At 35.6% G+C, this 21,887-nt stretch overlaps 1 protein-coding gene across 1 annotated transcript in view; it reads left to right on the forward strand.

Moving 5' to 3' along the window:
- The window catches only part of CDH8 (cadherin 8), a gene marked incomplete at both ends in the record, with an annotated part of 135,265 nt that overhangs the window by 103,820 nt on the left and 9,558 nt on the right, over window positions 1-21,887 (forward strand). The window contains one exon of the mRNA XM_082319601.1: window positions 4,797-4,914. Within this exon, the coding sequence (XP_082175727.1) occupies window positions 4,797-4,914 (118 nt within the window). The remainder of the gene's footprint in view (window positions 1-4,796; window positions 4,915-21,887) is intronic.

Below are 21,887 nucleotides of genomic sequence, written 5' to 3' on the forward strand. Positions count from 1 at the left end.
TTTTGGTATCTACACTACCTGCTTGGTTTTTCTTATGCTTATTATTCTGTTTTCAACTTTTGTAAGAAATCATACTAATCAGTCAAGATGTAGAATTCAAAAAAATAAATATGTCTCAGCTATGAAATAGCTAATATGAGAAAGACACTACTCTTTTACATAGTAGCAAAAGCCTAATTTGGATAGTTCTCCAAAGTTTGAACTTGAATGGTACATGTGGAGGAAAGGCACAATTGTTTTATGGTATTCCAATCCATTTACATTTGCAGTTCAACCTAAATCTAAGTTTAAATCAAATTTGAATTACCGTAAGGGAGATTACATTGGAACCTTTTACGAAACCTTATTTGCAGCCCCTGAATATATTGAACCATCTATTCCAGTTCAGTTTCTAAGTGTTCTATTTTGGGTTCTGATATAATTGCAAGTGGCAAGTGCAGCTGCCGGTGATGTGACAGAATGTGTTAAAAACTGTTGATGTATAACATTGCCAGATGCATTTTCTTTGCTTTAACCTACCTCTAACGGTAGAGGTACTACAGCTAGTAGGAGAGGAAAGGGAGAGGAGGAGAAAATGTATTTGTCCATGCACATATTAATATGCTCCTTGCACATTTTTACACACAACAGAAAGATGCCAAAAATGTTTTTTGTCAGTTTATGGAGGGGGTGGGGAATTGAACGTACTCTTACAGTACCTCTAAGCTAACCATAAACCAGCTCATGGCCTTCTCTATTATTCCTTTTTTTGCATAATTCCACTTACTAAAGCCACAACATTCATGGTTTTGCTGGCTATATCTGTACAGTTGATTGTTCTCCAGCCCAGCTAAACTATTCTCCTATACTCCCGGAACAGAACAGCTGTATCGTTGAGTAAGAAAAGTGCCTCACTCACTGTTCCCCTACCCATACCCGGACTTCTCCAGTAAAGTGCTGTTTGCTCAAAACAAAGCTACAAAATTTTCACTTAAGTAGTGCAGACAATGATGTATCAGTGCTCAAGCCAGTGTTCAAACTAGAGCAATATAAAAGTGAGTACAATGTTCCTCCAGTCTCTCACAATTTGTCTCTATTTTATTCAGTTCTCCTAATAGAATTGGCTTTTTCTAATGGAAGAAGTCTTCAGGTAGATCTTTGTCCCTCTGAAGAGTCAAAGCTCATTCAAATGGCAAAACGCAGGTTGTAGCAGTAAAGGACTGCCTCTATCTGAAAAGACAAAGTTAAAATTGTACTGTGATGAGTCTACTGCTTATAGTATTATGAGTCTGCAAAGTAATTCAGAAATAACCATAACACCAATGTAACTGCAAAAGTTTTTTCAGAGTTGGAAGAACAGTTTTAACAAAAGTAGGGAAAAGTTTACTAATGATAAGGACCCATTCTAAGTTAGGTTAACAAGTTGCATTGCAGGGAAAGACTTTTAAACAGTATCATATATTAAAATTGCACATAGATAGTTATGATACATTGATAAGAACTCTGTTTTGCTGTTTGTCCTTCTACATGATTCACTATGGTTATACCGGTAGTCTTTTATAAATATTACTCCAGGCATATGTGGCTTTGTAGAAATGCAATACAGACCTGCAGACTATAATGCCGAGTTGTCCTAGGAGATCATTTAACTATTAATTTCAATCCAGAGCTGCCTGTTAAGCAAAATATGCTAATTTACTATGTTTCTACTAAATGTATGTACAGAATCAAATATATGCATGAATTTTTAATACAACATCAAAGTTGAAATTTTACATGGAAGAATTTCAGAAATTTCAAGATTGAACAGCGAAAGGATTATTTACTTTCACTGTAGTGCTTATGAATACATAGTGAAAAAAATAGTTCTTGTTTCTTTATTATTAGTATTGACCAGTTTTGTTATATGGAAAACCTTTGTTATGCATGGTATTACTAGGAAAGAAAAAACATCTGTAGTGATAAGTGAGGCAGGTTGGCCCTGGAAGATTCTTTACCATGTTATGAACCACAAATTAAGAGTTGGAGAATTACTTCAATAGTGTTCCATTGCATGATCACACAACACTGAGCAATAAAGTATGCTCATCAACATACTAATAAAAATGTGGTAATGAGAATTACTGGACTTTTCTCACCCCTATGGAGTAAAAGATACAGCAGCATTGTATCACTGTACATATGTTATCCTTTTTTTTTTTTTAAGAGCTTATTTTAATGCAAACGCACAAAGAAATAAGGTTGCTATGGGAACACTAACTCTTAATTCCTTGATGTGTGCATGTAACACAACAAATGTAGTGTTCCACTAAGCCTGTGTTTTGCATATAATTTTCAGTGCATTTTCAGAGAAAGAATTATTTGGTAAACAATGAAGGGAATGGATGGAAAGAAATGAAATATAAGAAAGAATTCTGTAGGACATTAAGAGGTATCTACAGTTCCGGGGCGGGGGGGGAGGGGGAAGGACAAAGAATATGCCCAGTTTCTATTTCTTGAAAATTTCCAATCTAGATGATATTCTAAGATTATTTCATAAAACTTCTGTGAGCTGAAAACCCATATTACTAATGCTCCTGGCTACTGGCTTTCAGGTATATTAATTGAAAACCTGCAGACAGTGAAGTGAATTTTTACAGTCAACTCTCTTACATAATGCTGGAAAGAATTAACAGTTATGTAGCCAGTAGAGTTAAAATTGCATAGCCATCTGATAAACTGCACCTATTATGTGCAGTTGACCTTCCAGACGTCACTGTGCCATTATCGTTTTTCCCTATTGCTTTCCCATTCTAGCAGTGTTTCAAAAATGGAACACTCATAAAATATATCTGTCTAAAGATACTCGTTCAGGATTCCATTCTAATTTGCACTTACCTGTGATGCAGAATTACTAGTACCTACTCCAGCCCTGGGCCCAACACACGTGGATAGTTTAGTACCTTAGACCTGTGCAAAGAGAAAGCTGAAAATGTTCCACATCTATAAATGGGTCCATCTCTGCAGTGGGACAGACAACATCTGCTTATATATTTTTCAGCTGTTTATTTTTTCACACTGCATAGCTCTCTAGGATCCATTATGCAGCTATTAAATTGGAGACCTACTTCTTTAAGTAAAAGTTATGTTAGGCCTTTTATTGTCCATCTCTTCTAATACATGTATTTGAAGTCCTATCAATCAAGGTTTTTACCTTGGCAGATGCAGTTATCAAAAAAAAGAATCTATTTATGTGGTATTTAAACAATCTAAAACTTTTTCCAGTAGGCAAGGAATTAATTGTCTCAAATTCCTTCCTAGGTTGTCTAACAAATTCTGTAAGCCTATATCAATACCTGATCAAACATCTTTTTACATACATAATTTCAAATATTTATGTTTTGATGTTGCTCCTTGTGGTTATCTAGTAAGGTTTTATTCTTTCTTTGACTCTTGAAGAACATAGAAGAAAGAATGGGATATTGACTATTATCGTATATGTAACATATACAGATTGATAGTCCTTTCTTTTGTGATAAAACCAGTATAAAATATTAGTTATAAGAATTTTGTTAGTGAAGCTTTGAAAATTTAAAGTATAATTCTATGAATTTGAATAGCATCAGACCCTGTTTCCATTTTTTTACTCTACTCTTTAAAAATGAAATTTGTAGTGATTGCTAATTTGAATTTAATTGTCCGAGAAATTATTGGTCAGTTGCTTTAGGCATTACAAAAATAACTACATAAGACAAAAATGTTATTGAATTTAATGGACATGGGAAAGGTCAATAATTCTCATTAAATTTCTTATAAACCTCATCTAGCATGAGCTAACTACCACAGAAATTCAACTCTGAGTGCAGGATCTGGATCCATAGTTGTCTTTGTTTCTACTTCTCTGGAAAATACTTGGAATCAAAAGTAATTGCACCAAATATTAAAAAAAAATTTCAAACCTCCTGATTATTTTGAAATAATGTTTCCTCCTTTCATATTCCTGTGCAGCACTGTATGATTTGAAGATGATCAACTGCAGTATCTTTCTGAGTAATGTTGGAGGTAAAAGAACTAAATGGAGGTAAATACCCTGCAGATACTGTAGTTGGTCATATAAATCATATGAGGTGCTTCATACAAAGTTATTCGACTATTCAAAGTTATTCAGACTATCCAAACACTCTCCTTTTCTAACCTTAGAATCCTGTATTATTCTGGGAATCATTTGTTAATAATGATATTTTAAAACAAATCTATGTTCCTACTACAGGAATAACTGAGGTTTTATTAAAATTAGGAAAAAATCCAAATACAGACTTGGATATTTTCTTTTTTTTTTAGATTAGATTATTTATTGTATAAAACTTCACACCAGAAGTTAATTTTAAAAAAATATATTTAGTCAATGAAGTAAAAAATGGTGGTGAGGGAAAGGAGAAAGGATTAAAGATAGATTATACATTTTGGTCCAGTGAGAAGCGTGGCTATATGAAGGAAAGACTACCACAGGCATCATGAGTGTTTCTGAAACACAGTTTTCCTCCTTCTTTATTGCTGAATAATAATTTATTACTTGTCTAAATCAGAAGCAGTTTTCACTGGCCTCTCTTATGTACCTGTCTCTCCTTGTTCTGGAAACAGTTTAAATGGGCCAGATACAGTCCCTGTTCCCCAGACTTTCAGTCTAAGATCTGTAAAAGCCTTGCAAGATTATAAATTAGCATTTTTAATCTGGCATGTAGACAAATGAGAATGTGTCCAGTAGAATGGAATGTTTTTTTCAATACTGTATGTTTATCAGGAGTGTGAATACTTAATGAAAGCATTTTCTGTTGTAGGTAATTCAGATTGTCAGTGCCATTGACAAAGATGATCCTAAAAATGGGCATTATTTCCTGTACAGTCTTCTTCCTGAAATGGTCAACAATCCAAATTTCACCATCAAGAAAAATGAAGGTAAATATGAAACATATATAATGTGTATCTGAACAACATAGTTTTGAATTCCTTTGTTGACTTCCAGTTACTTTACCAGTTTGTCCCTTGGGCAATTACAATGTAGATAATCTGTTTAATGGTACCTTCGTTATATCTCTTAAGCTATTTCCAGTATCTTTACAGTAGATAAGAAGAAATTAAAATGAATACTGAATTTAGACCCAGAAGACAGCTCACTGGCTTAAATAAAATGAAAGGATGGATTTACTGCCTGTTTCATTTCTATTAATTTGAAATTCCAGAGGTATGCTGTAAGATGAAAATTTGAAACTATGTTGATGAATAAATGTTGATCCTATGTTGACTGGATATAGATGGGAGCATAAAATTAAGTATCCACTAAATCCCCCAAAGGAAACACGTTTTAAACCTGTTTGTTGTGTGTATAAAGGTTCCAAAGTATTTCAGTTAGGATCTTTTACTAGAAAGAGAAATCTGCTAGGTCAGCAAAGCCCAGAAGAGCACTTTGTATCACTAAGCTTTAGAGCACTTCTGGAAGGGCATAATGTCATTTTGTAGTACTATAGAAGTGGAATTTCATGCGTGATGGAAAAAGAGACCCATTTAATATTGTTGAGCAATAAATTTACACTGATCCTTTTCTTTGGCACACAGATATATTTCAAGGTCATGTGAGAAAGAGCTGGGAACGATCACAAGAATGCTATAAATAGTGCTTTATGTATTTGTACTTACTTGAATATTCAGCAAAATTTTTCCATCTTGGTCTTTTTTTGTAATAAAGCACTACCCTGTCAGGAATTTTAGTCAAATTCAGTCTCTTATTTCTCTTATTTGAAATGGTAATGAAGGAAATCCCTATTTAGTCCATTACTAATAGGAAGATGTATGTGTGAGGCGTATGTGCATGAGTGTAAAAGTAATGCATGAAATGTCAAAGAAAGAGAAAATGCTGTTTTCATTTTTTATTCTAGCTGTTCCAACCAAGAAGAATGATGGCACCATTTTGTTAAACAATACTATAAGAACCTAAATTCTTAAATCTGCTTAAATATATCCTGAATTTTTCTTTACATTACATATGTGTTTCTTTTGTAGAATTCACGAAATGTGTCTCTACTTATATTTGTACTTTCATGTAGGAAATAAGTCTCTCTGTTTTCTGCACTTAGACGAGAAGATAAAACAAATCTCTTCAAAATGCATTTCATAATCACCAGTAGTGTAACACAAATTGAATTAAGCATCCTAAATGTGAGGTGGTTTGCTTTGCACAGCATGACAAAGTAAAAAAGGTCTTAGCATTCCTCTTTATGTTTAAATACTTAGCTCACATCACTAATTAGCCTTGTCCTTCCAATCTGTTACCCATTTAAGACCCATTCTTACTCCTAGTCACAGCCAATGGCAAAATGACTCCTGATCTGAGTGGGAGTGAGGAACCTTTCTAGGTAACATGGTTTAGAAAAGTAAGTCCTATTTTGTTACAACATTGCCACTCAGTTTTACAGTTTTTAATGCATTTGAATCAGTTAAATGTGTAAATCCTCTTAAAACAATGAACTGAAATCTTTTAACATTAAAAATCCACTTGAAGAAACTTTTTCTGATTGAGTCTTTCAGTATCCAAGAATAAAATTCCAACTATGCACACCATCTTTTTCTATCGAGATTGCTTAGCCAGGGATGCAGTCCATGGTTGATGCCAGAAAATGATCTCCCACAGGAAGCAGATATTCATGTCAAAGCCAAAATCAGGGTCTGATTTGGTTGAGGTGAGGTTTCCTGTCATTTAAACATCATAAATCTTTAGTAAGTCTTTATTTAGTTATGCCACTTAAGCAATGAACTTGACCATGACTTTGTCTTGCATAGATCTGCTAGATAAGCATGAGTGATTATTCTTGTTGAAGAAACTCCACTATTCCTAAAAAAACCTGAACTCACAAGTCAAATTTCTCCTTAGTTGCACTAATGAGTGTCTGGGCTGTCCAAAAGCCAGTTTGGTGTGGTTTGTAAGTGTCGTGGTTTAATCCCAGCCGGCAACTAAGCACCACACAGCCGCTCGCTCACCCTCCCCATCCCGGTGAGATGGGGGAGAGAATTGGAAGGGTAAAAGTGAGGAAACTCACGGGCTGAGAAAAGAACAGTTTAATAAAGGAAAAATAATAATAATAATAATAATAATAATAATAATAATAATAATAATAATAATAATGAAAAGGAAAACAGCACGAAAAGAACAAAACCCAGGAAAAACAAGTGATGTAACTGCTCCCCACCTGCTGACTGACACCCAGCCCATCTCTGAGCAGTGATTGCTGCCCCCCGGCCAACTCCCCCAGTTTCTATACTGAGCATGACGCCATGCGGTATGGCATAGCCCTTTGGCCATGCTGGGTCAGCTGTCCTGGCTGTGCCCCCTCCCAGCTTCTTGTGCCCCTGGCAGAGCACGGGAAGCTGAAAAGTGTAAGCACTACTTAGCAACAACTAAAACATCAGTGTGTTATCAATATTGTTCTCATCCTAAATCCAAACCACAGCACTGTACCAGCTACTAGGAAGAAAATGAACTCTATCTCAGTGGAAACCAGGACAATTAAAAGCAGTGTGAGAGAATGCCTGTAACAAACACTACTCTCATTTCTGGAGAATTGTGTTTCTGAGGATCAGGTCAGTGCACGACCCACTTAGGCTTCGAACGGAATAACATTTCCTCATACCGGTGGGCAAAATCCTTGATATCTTCCTGGCTGTGGCCTCAGCCTCATCTTCCTCCCATATTCTTGGCCCTGCCAAATTCTTCAAGGCAGCAGAGACTGCCTTGATGGCTGCTGAAGAAATGCCATCCTATTATGGATATTATAAATGGATTGCATTTTCTCAGGAAACCTTATATAGAAACTCAATCTTTTATTTGCTAGAATTAGTAATTTTTTTTCTCTCTTTAAATGATTTTTCATATCTTGCCTTTCTGTAAAATTCTGTCAAGTGCAGAGATAAACAAAAGTAGCCCTCCTCAAGAGCGTTTGTGAAATTACATTACCCTTTGGGATTCCTCTTTGGTGCTTTAGGTAACATTGTGGCATTTGGCAATTGCTTCCCTGCTTCGCAAAGTAATGGTGTTATCTGATCTGGTGGCACTAGTATGCAAACAATGCAGTTTGGCATCTCCCATAGGAAGAAAGCTGGGATGTTTCTGTCCCTCATACTAAAGAATATATGATGCATGTATTTTGGAATTTTCTCTTGCTATATGGGACGTAAGCATAACTATTAATTAATTTAGTTTGTTGCCTACAGGCTAATTCTATTGTTTAAACTTTCCAGATTGCCCTAAGGCAAGTTCACATGATACTTCAGTAATTAACTGTGCTGCCCAAATATACTACAAATATTATGATCGGCTACGTGTTATTGTCCAATATATTTAACTGAGTGACACAACGGTATATCTTCATCAGAAACCACAAAAAAAACCCACTTCTCCTAAGATTATATTATGTATTATAGAAATTATCCTGCGATCATAGCAGAATCTGTTCCTTGAAATGATATACCGGTATCCTTTATTTGTTTGGTCTGTTAAATTTGCCTATCTACAATCCCTTCTGTAGACAAGATGCCCAAAACTGTAGAGGCTGTAGTGCCTTTCTGATGTAAGTAAAAATGTAAATTTAAATGTCTTCATACATCTCACTGAATGTCTTCAGATCATCTCTTAGAAATCTTTATTTTTCATATCTCCTGATCTGTTCTTTCTATTCTTTTCCGAGCTCAAATGTCTGTTACCAAGTAGTTTTTCTTAGGCTTTGGGCCTTGGCTAAATGGGCAGCTATTGATAATCTGAAGTACAGCAATCCTACTCTCTCGAACTGTAATGCAAGGAACACTGATTATGTAGGTTGCCAGATGCATAAACCTTTATCCCTTCACAAGAGAAATAATCAAATTATTTCATAAAAGTATAACAAGTTAATGCAACATGAAAATCATGTAATGTTTTCTGTGTTATTCCTGGTGACTCAGCCTGTGACTCCATGACATAACAAATCCTTGACTGCATAAACTCATATAGACTGACAGTCTGGTCACTTCTTTCTCACATGGCTTTGTGCTGGGTTTCAGCATAGGAGCAGAAATGTGAAAAATGAAAATAAATGTTTTGTGTAGAGTTTCTGATAAACTTCAAACCAGAAAAAAACTAAAACCCCAGATGAAAATATCTGATGTTTAGGCAGGTGTCGATACACTCTAGCAATGCGTTGTAGATTCCTTAGCTGAATGGAATTAACCCTTGCAAAAAGCTGTAGGATCACAATAAATGACAAAAAACTGACAGGAATTTAGACAACTGATAAGGATTTTGTACTGTCATGGCATCAGGAAACTGAAATGAGACCTCTGGAAATGGAATTAGCATTTGTTGACAGTCTTTTTTCAGGTGAGTGGTCTTCACAAAGCGTTACCTAGAATCTAATGCCAGTACAGGGATCGTCTCCTGCATCCCAAACAACACGCTCACAGCAGTACCTGTTTTCAGCATTGAATTCCTAATGTTCTTATGGTTTCCTTAGGTGTTCAAGTGAGAACAGAATTTTGTGATAAAAGTGTTTTCACAGATGTAAACATTTTGATATGCTGCCAATGCAATTTTTACTTTCAAAAACTAGCAAATACATCTTTGCCATAAAGAGACTTAAAGTTTTTCCCAAAAGATGTTTCCATTACTATCCCATTTTTCTTATGCCAAATTCTGCTTCCTAATGGAATAAACCCCAAATCAAATGTTCTACAGTGCATTTGGATGCAGTAACTCTTCTGACAGAAGAAATAGTGCATCTCTACTGTAAAAATGTGATATTACATGCCTCTTCCTAGGGCTTATGTAGTAGAAGCAATCACAGGGTTGCTTGGAACATGGGCAGGCCTTATCTTTGGGTTAAGAGAACCATCTTAATGGCCTGCGTTCGTATTCCTGCAGAAGTCCAATAGCCTTACAAGTAATCAGTCTCCCCTCTCCCCAAAATATTCAATGTCCATCCAGTGATTTGAGCTATGAATTTGGGCCAAATTGACTTTAGTGAGTGTATAGTAAAGATGTTTTTTTTCTTTTTAAATTGAAGTATTATACGTACTTCAGTGATGAACTCTTCTGTTGGTTCTCTATAATGAACTTAATATTTATTCTCAGCCATGCTTAGTCTATTATACCTATGATACCTATAATAGCTCCAAGAATGTTCATGTCTAAATGTCCATTTCTTTTGTTCTTTCCATCTAGCAAGTTTAATCTGTCACTTATGCCTTCATTGTGCTGCCTTGAAAGTATAGGCAATGTGTCGTGTACCTCAAAGGAAATAGCCTGCTATGATCACTTCAATCACTAACTGGCTTGCATGCCTTTGTATACTATTGCACATCTTATTTTAAAAATATTTGCTATTTCTCATCACCTCTTTACCATTAATAAACAAAAACTATTTAGAAATAGCCAGAGAAGACAATTACATGCAGCCTCTCCTTTAGATATCCCAAATAATAAAAACAAATGACCAGCACTACTTCATTTTTGAAAGTGCTTGTGTCACTGTGTTTTTAATGTAACAAAACCTAGATTTTTTTTCCACATCTTTTTCCTGAAAATATTTTTAGCAGCATCTGTCAAATGCCTACCTGGAGGGTGAGTCTTTTGTTCCCACAAGAGTAACTCTCATGTGTTAAAATGAGTTTCTTTCCCTGAATCGGTTTCTTTTGGCATTTCTCGATAAGTCTCTCTGCCATTGTCTCAGCTGCCAGCTAGAGCTCCTTCTGTGTTTTTGATTGACTTTTCTTTCCAAATATATACCTCAGAGAGCTAAGAGGCGGCACTGCTATTTCATTCCCCTCCTTCCAGTTTGCCCAATTTCAAAGTTAACCCACTGACCTCAGGTACAAATTGCCTTAGCAAGGACATCATTAAACCCATGATTTCTTGATGGATGTACGATGAACATCTAGAATAACAGCACCCATATGGTTCCTTGGATATGAGCAGTAAATCCTCATACATTTTTGCAGTTTCATGCAATTTTTCAAGAGCCTTGGGAAACGTTGTGGCCCAGCTGCTATCTACGCCAGAGGGTGTTTCACAATGGCAGTTCTCAAGGGAAAGCGCATGCTTATATACTTCTAATGTGTTTAATTACCATCCTCATTTCTTTTATATATCAATAATTAGACTTCCAAAGTACAATTCTAAAACATACCAAATCACATCCTTGTTAGTGGTTTTCTTGAAAAGTAAAATTAAGTGATGTGATCAGAGATGTGTCTTGCATCCTATAAGTAAATATTTTTCTACCATGTCTGTCAATATTAGTGGTATGGAATAACACCTAGAAGACTGCATCTAAAATTGTAAAAGAATATGCTGCATAATCTAGGAAACAGCATTGATCAGCATCTCTCTTAATAGGCATAGTTTTGTCACCAGAAATCACAGGGAATACTTGCATAGCAAGGTGCATTCAGTGTGAAAGCTGCAGAGTCAGAAATAAATTATTCAAATATATTAAAAAAACAACAAACACAAACTAACCTATAATCTGGCACTTCTGTGCCAGAATCTGCCATCCACAGGCACACGTCATGTTTCTCCAGGAATGTTCATAGTGTGAAAAATCGTATTATAAATATCATACTATCAATCTTTTTCTCAGCATGGCATTAAAACTGGAGCTGTTTAAATAGCAAAGTTCAACATTTTTATAAACTGAGAATACTGGAACAACCCCAGATTATTGGTTTTTTTTATGAATGATATAGTTAATAATGAAATTGTTAATACAAAATTATTGAAATATTTCCTTTTTAGTGTGGTTGAAAGATTTTGTTCAATAAGTTCTTTTTTGCTTATAAGTTGTGAGTTATAGAAGTTAAAACAAGAAAGCGTAAAGATGTTGATATTTTGCTGAGTAGAAAGATCTGTTTTATCAAAATAAATCATGTGATAGTTAAGGTAGATAAACTCCATGAAACATTTTAGGTCTGTGGATTTAGACTATTCTGACATGAAATTGTATTTCAGAAAACTCTTAATTATATTTTGGATGCATACTTACCTTTCTCAGTAAAAAACAAAATGTGATTTACAGGCCTGAACTACCACATTCTACTTATGATCTACAAGTAATACTACACTGATGGATCCGAGTCCCTTTCTAGGAATGTCTCAAGTATGTCTTGGTCTGTGTGCTGGAAAGCATGTAAGAATTACGATCCGACTGTGTGGTGATAAGAGAACACTGTGCTACCTTACCTCCCTCACTATTGAAGCATGCAGGCAGGGATATCATGGCGTGAAAAAGGAAAGGACAGATTCTAGCTTCCACTCGATTAATATGCAAACAATGGAATTCAGCCAGTGCAAATGCTTTTCCTGGGGAGAGTGGTTGTGCATTAGGGGGTAAGTGTCGAGTCCCTGAAATAATTTGTTTTTATAACAGAGGAAGTGCAGTTCCTTATTTATTATACTCGGGTTCCTTCATCCTTAGTCCTTAGACAGTTGACCTGATTGAAACTGCTTTGGATCAGAAACTACGTTAGATCATTCTTTGTAGGAAAAGCAATCAATTTTCATATTTACATATCTGACAGAATTCTGAGATGTAATGTCATCCTGTGAAGTAATAGACTGTGTCTAAAGACTCAAGAAGATGAGCCCTTTCTGCTACTGATAAAGTGATAAGCAACGTGAGGTGGAAATTGGTACTATAGATCTTTAGACTATTCTCAAATTCCAGGAGACTGGTAGAATTTCAAGTTAATGATAATATTACCAAGGGACCCCAATACATTCCAGTAATGCTCAGATGTTCTGTCTTGCCAGGCACTGAATGCATTTCCATTTCCATTGTATGATTTCACATTGCAATTGAAGTAATATATTCAACTCCTTTCTACTATACCATTTTGTGGTCCTAGCAAGGTTACAGTTTTCCATGGTACAGTAGTGTTAGTCCCATCTAGTCTGAGAATGTCAGTGAAAATATTCTCAGTATATATCTTTCATACCTGATAGCTTTCTGCTTCCTTTCCCTCTTCTTGCTTTACTATCATCACTATTGACTATGTTCTGTTATTCCCTGATGTTCTGTTTTTCCTTGATGTTGAATATCAGTTGAGTGTGATTTGAAACAACTTCTCTGGCATAGAAGGATGTGATGTTATTTTCTGAAGTGAAGATTACATTAATGTAGATGGGAAACCAGCATTTTCCACTCCAATCCTTTGTGTGCCACTTCCTTCACTGACACCTGCTTCTGCTGTCTTTCCCATCTTTCTTCTTGCATGCAGATCACTGCTCTTTCTGGACTCCCTTCTAATTAGAACCACAGAACAGGTGAAGACTAAGTGCAGTTCCTCTGCAAACATACTTTTTGTCCCTATCTGGATGATTTACACCTTCTTACAATGGTTACATGCTTTTCACCACTTCGATAGGCTAAAGAGATGAACCCTTCTTGGTGCACATAGCTGCTGTAGCTGAAACTGAATGTCAGAAAAATAGAATCAACTCTTCAAAGGCTAACTCAGCTACCAAGCTCCTCCACACTTTGACCATTCTGTCTATTCTGTCCATCTGAAACCTTATTCACTCCTCTCCTGTATTCAGGATGCAGGGCTCCAGACAGATTCCCTCTCTCCTCCGCCCTAAGCCAGATGTGATCCATCAAGTCTTCATTCGACTGGACAGGCCAACCTGATGAATGAACCAGCAAGGAGGGGGCCATCTGGTAAGCCGATTGTCCTCTTCTAGGCATCTTTAGGCTCTTCTTCAGCTCTGCTGTGTTCCCCAGCACGTCTGTACTTTTTATAGTTTTGTAGCTGGCAAAGTGTTTCGCTGAGAGCACTTCTGTTCCAAATGCTGTTTAACCTTTCAGTCCTGTTTTAGTTTAGCTCTGTGACGACAACTTCTTTCCAAGCCTCACAAATACAAACTTTCAGACAACTACACAAGAGTTGTATATGCACACTGGAAAATAAGACTAATTTCCACAGCATCACATGCTTGCAGAGAGTGCCTTTTTTTATCATATGAATCAATCACAATTACATAGCTATTTCAGGACATTTATGTAAACATGACCCAGCCCAAAACAACATAAAATGTCAGTGATGAAATACAGAATAATACTGTATATATGCAACATGCCATTATGCATACATGACCAAAGAGACTTTTACTTCACTTCATTCTTAATTTATTATTTGTGCTGCTAGCAACATAATGTTGCCAAGGCGTCAATTATGTTTCATTTTATAAATCAAACTAATTAAGAACCAGATGCAATCTGAGTGAAAAAGATCTGAGGTCAGTGTTGTGCACCATATGTACGACAGTGCTTACTCATGATGAGGAGATGGATTGGACAGCTGTGAATTTTCCTGCTGTAGGAGTTCCATCACACTCAGATAGTGTAACATACTTATCTCTCTTTTTCCAGTTTATTTCTTTAATTTCATAATAGAACTAAAGAAAAGTAAGCAACACTGCCATGACTTTAAAAGACTAAGTAAGGGATAAAAGGTTATGAAAACAAAACAAAAGAGGAAAAGAATTTGGTCAGCAAATTAGCATGAAAATGAATCTATTTTAGTAATATTATGGAATATGGATGAGAGAAATTAACAGAGATAAGAACAAATTGAATCTTCAGCATGACTTAATTTCAGCCACATGATGGGGAAAATAAACTTTAAATCAGGGTCTCAAAACTTAATTGCTTAGCAGACAGAGAGGCGTTGTTCTTAATGATTACAAAACTTCTCAACTAAGTGCTATCAGGACAACAGTAAGATCTGCAGTACCATCTCTCTGGAACTTGTCTTCCAATGAAACATTGATCCAATAGCCCTTTAATTTTCAAAGGTTCCCTAAGTGCTTTTAAAACATAAGGCCTTGAAAGCTAACAGCACCCATGATAATTATATTCTAGGACTTTACAAGTATTTCATAGTAGTATTTATAACTTAGTGAATATAGAATATTTGGAGGTAAGTTTCCAGATTTTTAATCAACTATCTTCTGAAAATATGTTAAGAGATTTCTGCCAAAGTACCACTTCTGGTTGCATGGGTGGATCTAATTCCTCCAGGTTTTCTGCAAGAAACAACTCCTGTAGTGGAAGTGTTCATGGACAGTGCATGGACTATGCTTGGTTGGGTTTCATTCACTGAGTAGGAGGAATGATGTCCTAGAGCTGAAGGTTCTGGTAGGGCCTCTACCCCTTCACCACCTCAGTATATTACCTGATAGAGACATACTGCATCTTAAGAAGTCCCTCTCTGTTTTCACCTCATTGTTAGGTTTTGTTTTGTTTTGAATATTTGAATTTTCTCTCTAAGTACCTAATCGGTAATTATGGCACAAGACCATTTTTTTGTACCTTGTAAATTTATTGGTTGCTCTCATTATGGAATGTTTCTTTGTTTTATCATGTTCAAAATACAGGCTGTTGACGGGGAATAACAATTAATTTATTAGTTGCTCTAATTGTAGTTTTCTTTTGTCAATTAATGAGAAACTAGATAGGAGTCCCATTTTAAAGTTTCAGTTGTAGTAAACATTAAAAGAACCCCAACACTCTTCTACTAGAGGAAGAATCTAAATAGGCTAAAAATGAAAACAATATAAGCAGGAATCATCACATATTAGCTGTTAAATTTTCCTTTGATTAGTAAAAATCTCCTTTTGTCATTATAACAGGTATAATGTATACAGATGATTTGCACATGGTTCCTCCATTAAAATAGAAGGTATTAATTTTTCACACTTAGCCTCAAGGCTTGTCTGATAACTATTGCACACCTAACGTTATAATGTGAATTAAAAAGACAAAGACCGTGTTCCAATTTGCATCTTGTTTTGAACCAATTACACAAGTGATGTACAGGAAGGAAGTAATTATTATTGGAATCACAGTTATTATTCCTATGAGGTGACCGTTATATTAATTATTATGTGAACTCTATGTCTATACATTCTCCTGAACCTGTCTGGTGTGGTCACGTTTATTCCATACCCTTTCATTTCCTTCTTACTCCTTTTTGAAGGAGATGACTGTTCAAGAATGGGCTGTATTTCTCTGGCAAGAGCAAATATAGCAGTGACAAACTGAAGGAAATCTGCAATTTTAATCATTTTGACCAGAGCTTCTCATGTCAAGCTTTAAAGAATAAGGGAGACAAAGCTTTTATTCTGTTGGTTGGGGGTTTTTTCTACCACCTATGATATTTTCCCATCAACTTCTGATTTTGTAATTTGTATGGGTGGCCTTGTTGTAAAATGAGTCACTTTGTTGGTCTTCATTTAATTCTCTCTAATTAGGATGTATTCTATTTGGCAAGCATCCAGTAATTAGTGATATATTTATGTAATTATTAGTATTTAATATTTATATAATAAATATGCCTAGAAGGCAATCCATTCAAAGGCCAGAAAAGAGGTAGAGTACATGATTTTACTGAATGCAAAGATCTTACATCCTGAGCCAAATGCAGAAAATAAATTAAACGCATAAGTTGACCTGTCTAGTCTGGGGAGAGAGTTTGCATATCCTAAAATGATAGGATGTGCATACTTGGTAATCAGTGCTGATTATAGAGGGAGTGAAGATGGGCCCCTATCTGAAGTGAGATAATAAGACAGCTTGTTAGGGAGAGATAAATAGAAGAACTTCAAGAAAAGGACCAGATGTCTGCTTGATGGTGTTGAAGAGGGAGAGCTAGTGGGGTCCTTCGAAGGTAACATGGATGGATGCGTAGTCAGATTACAGTGAATCAGCAACGCAGTGATAGCTGTCTGCCCATATTAAGATAGCAAAGTCAAATCACCCCAGCTTGGCCTAAACTAATTGTGGGCTCAAGTAAGTAAACTTCACTTTTGCTGTAGACTAAGGGCTGTGTACACTCTTGAGCAGTAACTGTAACACTGTCGTAATTGTTTTTCATACATATGATTCTATAATAAGAGATAAGTCAGCAATAAAGTCTTAACTATGGAGTTTTGAGTGGAGTTAAGTATTGCAGTTATAAACCTTAAAAGGAGCATCAATAATAATCACTGAATGTTGATGAAAGTACTCTGCTGTATTCTATAGAATGTTGGACTGTCTTGAACATGAACACTGGCTTTTTTCTTCTCTTTAGTTTTTAGAATGTAATAAATGACATAACGGTTTCATATTGCTTTCATAAAAACACAGAGCTACTTGGCTTTGTTTGTGTTTTGTTAGGAAGCTTTCATTCAGTCTAACCTAAAATTGAAGCTAAACTCTAGGTTATAGGAAATAATAAGAAATAAGATAAAAATGTTTCATGTAGCCTTTTTGAACTTGTCACTCTCTAACTTTGCTTCACTCTGTCATGTCACTTTCTATAACATTTTCATCCATTATATATGACCCGTCTGTAAATTATACAGTGTTCACCCCAATAAAGATTAAGACCTTGTGATCTAAGATTACTCTACAGGAGTGATTTTTTGGTTAAGGAACTGTTCTGGAGTTCAGAATAGTTTCGTATAGCTTGGTTACAGGTTTCCTGTATGATTTTGGACAAGTAATTTAATCACTGTGCCTGTCATCGTGCCATGCATACACTGCAGACGTTCTTTTAAAACATTCCTCTGATACTCGCATATGACATTAATGGCACCTATTAGCAGCTCCCTATGGATTGGTAAAGACTGAGATTTTCAAGAGTGCATTACGGTTTTTCTTTGGATTCTTCTGAAACTCCCAGTTGGAAAACACGTAGAAGTTATTCTGCAGCTCAGGGAAGGAAATGGTGGAACCCAATCTAATGACAGGTGTAGCTAAAGCATTGTTGTATCTGTGGTACAAGCTGGAATACTAAATATAGAAGAAGGTAGTTTAGACTTGATTCTACACCGTACATCTCCTTCTATATCATCTTTATGTATCCCACAACATTACAACTTCTCTCTTTGTACTACTATTTTCTATTTTTAAATGAGAAAAATAATAGTCTTATAACAAATCAACTTTCTCTTATTCTGTGTGTGTCTTCTGCTAACATGCAAGACAAAAAGATGTATTTGCTAAAAATTTTATAGAGTTCTAATGCAGTCTGTCTAGCAGAACCACTTGCTTCAAAACTTTGTATAAAGAACTTAGCTTTTTCTGGACTAAAATTGTTTTTCTTAATCTTTTTTCGTTTCTTTTTCCCAGTAAGGAAATATGTATCTTTCTCAAAGTATCTGTCATTTTTTTCTGCTCTTCTTTTTGACTATTTAAGTTTTCTTTCATGATCATGGAGGATTTTTTGGCCTATTAAAATGTTCTCTTTGCCAGTAGAATTGCCTCGTCTCTTATAATAGTTCTACTTGGTCCTGCTTCATATTTTTATTGCAGCTTCTGCCTATACACTTCATTTGTACTTTGTCAGACTCTTCATCATGAATTAACAGGCAACAGGGAACAATTTCACTGTGATAGGCAAGTTGTTCTCTCAGCATAGAGATGCATTGTATATTTGTACCTTGTAGCTTCTCCGCTTGATACGAAGAGAATGAATGAATAAGATGTCTTCTGTTTTGTCGCAAACATATTTCAATTGTGACTAACAAATGTTTTACTATTTGTAGAGTCTCCATCCTTGGAGATATTCAAAAGCTGTCTGGACATGGTCCTGGGCTCTAGGTGGCTGTGCTTGAGCAGGGGGGTAGACCAGATTGACCTCCAGAGGTCCCATCCAACCTCAACCATTCTGTGATTCTATGAAAACTGTAGAACATCTTATGAACTGATGCTATAGTTTGCAGATATTTACCAATATAAGCATTGACTTTGTAATATCTCTACAGTGGTGAGGCAGAATTCAAATGTTGACATCTTGCCCCAGCTCCTTCTTCTTTCCAAGTTAAGTGTTGTGTCATGCAACGTACAGGTCTTGCAGCATGTCCCAGTCTTGAAATTTAAATGCATATGCACGTGTGTTCCTGTAGACCTGCTTTGATTCTCAGTAATCTGACTGTGTATGCTAGTTTGGAACTTCTGGCTATGCCAGGTTTTCTCTATGTAATGTTTACATGGTGTGCAGAAATGTTCCCGAGTATCTGAAATGTTTCATTTGAAAACTTTATACAAACTATTCCACTCTATAGACAGGTAATTGCATTTTTTCACTTACTGAAATTCCTTCTCTGGATGCATTTTGCTGTTTCCTGCATTTCAAATGGCCGTTAGTCTTCACCATAGGAGACATGTCCTCATTGAGAGGTGTGCATATAATAAGACATTATGTGTACACTTTGGGTGTAAGACAGAGGTATAAATTACTGCCATTAATGGCCTGATGATAACAAATTGTTATTGTTATATGTAATCTGCATATGAGAATGTCTTCAAACAGTCATTATCATGCTGCCTGTGTGCCCAGGGGCAATCTTATACCATAGCATTTCAGTCTTTCAAATTACAAAAAGCTAATATAACTCTTGATGACATTTACAAAAATGTATAATGGCACTCCTTTCAGTTCTCTCACAGAAATTATTCTCAGTGAAGTTAGAGGGAGTTCTGCACATATAAGAAGTGCAGGATCTGGCACTTTTTAAAATCAAACCCACGTTTTTTTCTTAAGTGGCACCAGCTCAAGAAAATGTTAAGTCAAAATTTTTTTAATTTATTTTCTGACTTAAAATGCCTCAGCCAATGTAAGTCGTATTTAACTTTCAATGCTGTTTGGCAGAGAGTACACATTCTAAATTTCTTGTCATAGTAAGTTGTTATGTCAGAGTTATAAACCCCTGAAAATTGGCATTTTGTAATGGAAGTGCTGACAAGACCTTTATTACACCAGTACAAATAGGTGACATTCCAATAAATGCTGGTTGTTTTCTTTATAGTCTGGTGGTTGTTTTCTGCCACTGTATTTCAAAGTGAACATTATAAAAAAAGTAATAGCATAATAGAAATACACCGGTATGGCTTGAATTTGGCTCTCTAACTGTTGTAACAAAACTTCAATATGGTTGATACATCCAATTCCAGATTCAGTTTTAAAGGACTGTTACATGATCTACTGGTAAATTGTTTTAAATTCTTACCATGTGCATGTATATGTTCCATACAGTATTGGAATGGAAAAGACATTTATCATGGCATGGAGAAGTGGATGTTCAGTTGCTTAGTGTGAAACTCAATGAAATGCCAAGAACACATCACATTTAAAAACCAAAATATTCCTGCTTAAGTTTTACTATGGTATTCATAGTTTACATTCCAGAAAGAAAGATTCACTTGAAACATCTGTGATTGTCTTCATAGTCGTGAAGACTCTGAACTTTTCCAGACCCTAGAAGTGAGTCGCTAAAGTATGAATTGAAGGATGTGCGTGAATTGAGGAAAGCGAAGAACATAGGATGGAATTCTTGGAACTCTTCCATCACCTACCAAAAGTACTATAAATTTCATTGAATGTGCTTGAGATTTAGCTTTACACATAAGAGAACCCCAAAACAATGTAATGTGTAAAACTGTAAATCTCACAGTGACCTAACGGGTTTAGACACCTATCTTTTCATTGGTTTCACCTCCTAGACTGCCCTGGTAAGTACGCATTCATAGAAAGAGTAAGAATCCATTATCCCTAAAGAGAAATACAGATCGCAAAGCCTTGGGATATTTTGGCTTTTTTATTTATTTTTGAAGCATTTTGTTGGAATCTGGTAACTCAGTAATGGAGAGTTCTTGGTTCAAATGCAAAATATAGCCATTCTTTTATCAAAGCATTATAAACCACAGTACTACTTCCTGAAACTTTTTTGGTTAAAATAACAAGATAATAGAATTAACTAGAATATGTAGATTTCAAAAATGATCCATCAGTCTATGCAAATTGCTGTGTTAATAATGTATTTTTAATGCTAAGCACATTTGACAGCCATTTCATCTCTCTTTCTAAACTAGAGCTTGGCAACCTGCATTAATTCTTACACTTTACAGATGTAACATTCAATGCACATGCCATGTAGTGATGCGATCCGAATAAAGTAAAGCATGTCAAAGCAATGTGATTATTAGTAAACAAGTTTGTGGCTGGCTTGTTGAATACAGAAGAGAAAAATGAGAGGCAAAAGCCAGTGCTGTTTTAGCATATCTTACATCTTCACTGGCCTGAATTTGCTTCAGATTACGGGAGTGTCAATCATAACTGGCACCAGGGGATTCAGAAGAGATAAATGGGCATAACATCAGGGTGGGTGAGATTAAAATCAGGTATGTTGGGTACAGTTCAGACAACTGTGGTAACTGTGTAGCTTAGACTCAGAGCCCAAAGTTCCCTGGTTTGACTTGCCATAAGTATCTGCAAATTAAAAAGAGAGAGAGGTACTGTGTCCTAATTATTTCTCTACCCCATTAACAATAAAACTAGTATTGTTTCAGACTCAGTGCGTGCTTCTACATCATTACTTCTTCAGCAGGGATTTTCTGTCCTTCCTTCAATGGGTTAAAAAAACAAGGTACAAAATATAAGAGCTGCTGCTAGAGTGCAAGTGACCATATAGATATGTTTGATTATAGCTTCGCTGGACTAAAGGTCAAAGGAAAGTTTTAGAATACTTAAGAGACAATTATCTAAAGTTCAGACTTTTCCAAAGGAATAGAACTAGAAATTATACAGACTATTATCTAAAGTTCACATTTTTCAAAGGAAAAAGGTAGGAGGAAGTGCTTATTCCATCACTTTGCTGTTAATTTCTCTGTTATTTTTAATTCTGTCAAGAATTTATTTACTACAAGTTCTGCATCACAGTAATGTTAACATGATTATTCCTCTTTCCAAGGAATTTTAACATATGAGAATGATGTATTCTTACACATGATTAAATATTACTTTGCTCATGATTCAGAATTCCCAGCAGCACTTTGTATTTCTACAAAGGAATACATGACCTGGAA

The sequence above is a fragment of the Platalea leucorodia genome, assembly GCF_965183815.1.
Source record: "Platalea leucorodia genome assembly, chromosome: 8".
Lineage (NCBI taxonomy): Eukaryota > Metazoa > Chordata > Aves > Pelecaniformes > Threskiornithidae > Platalea > Platalea leucorodia.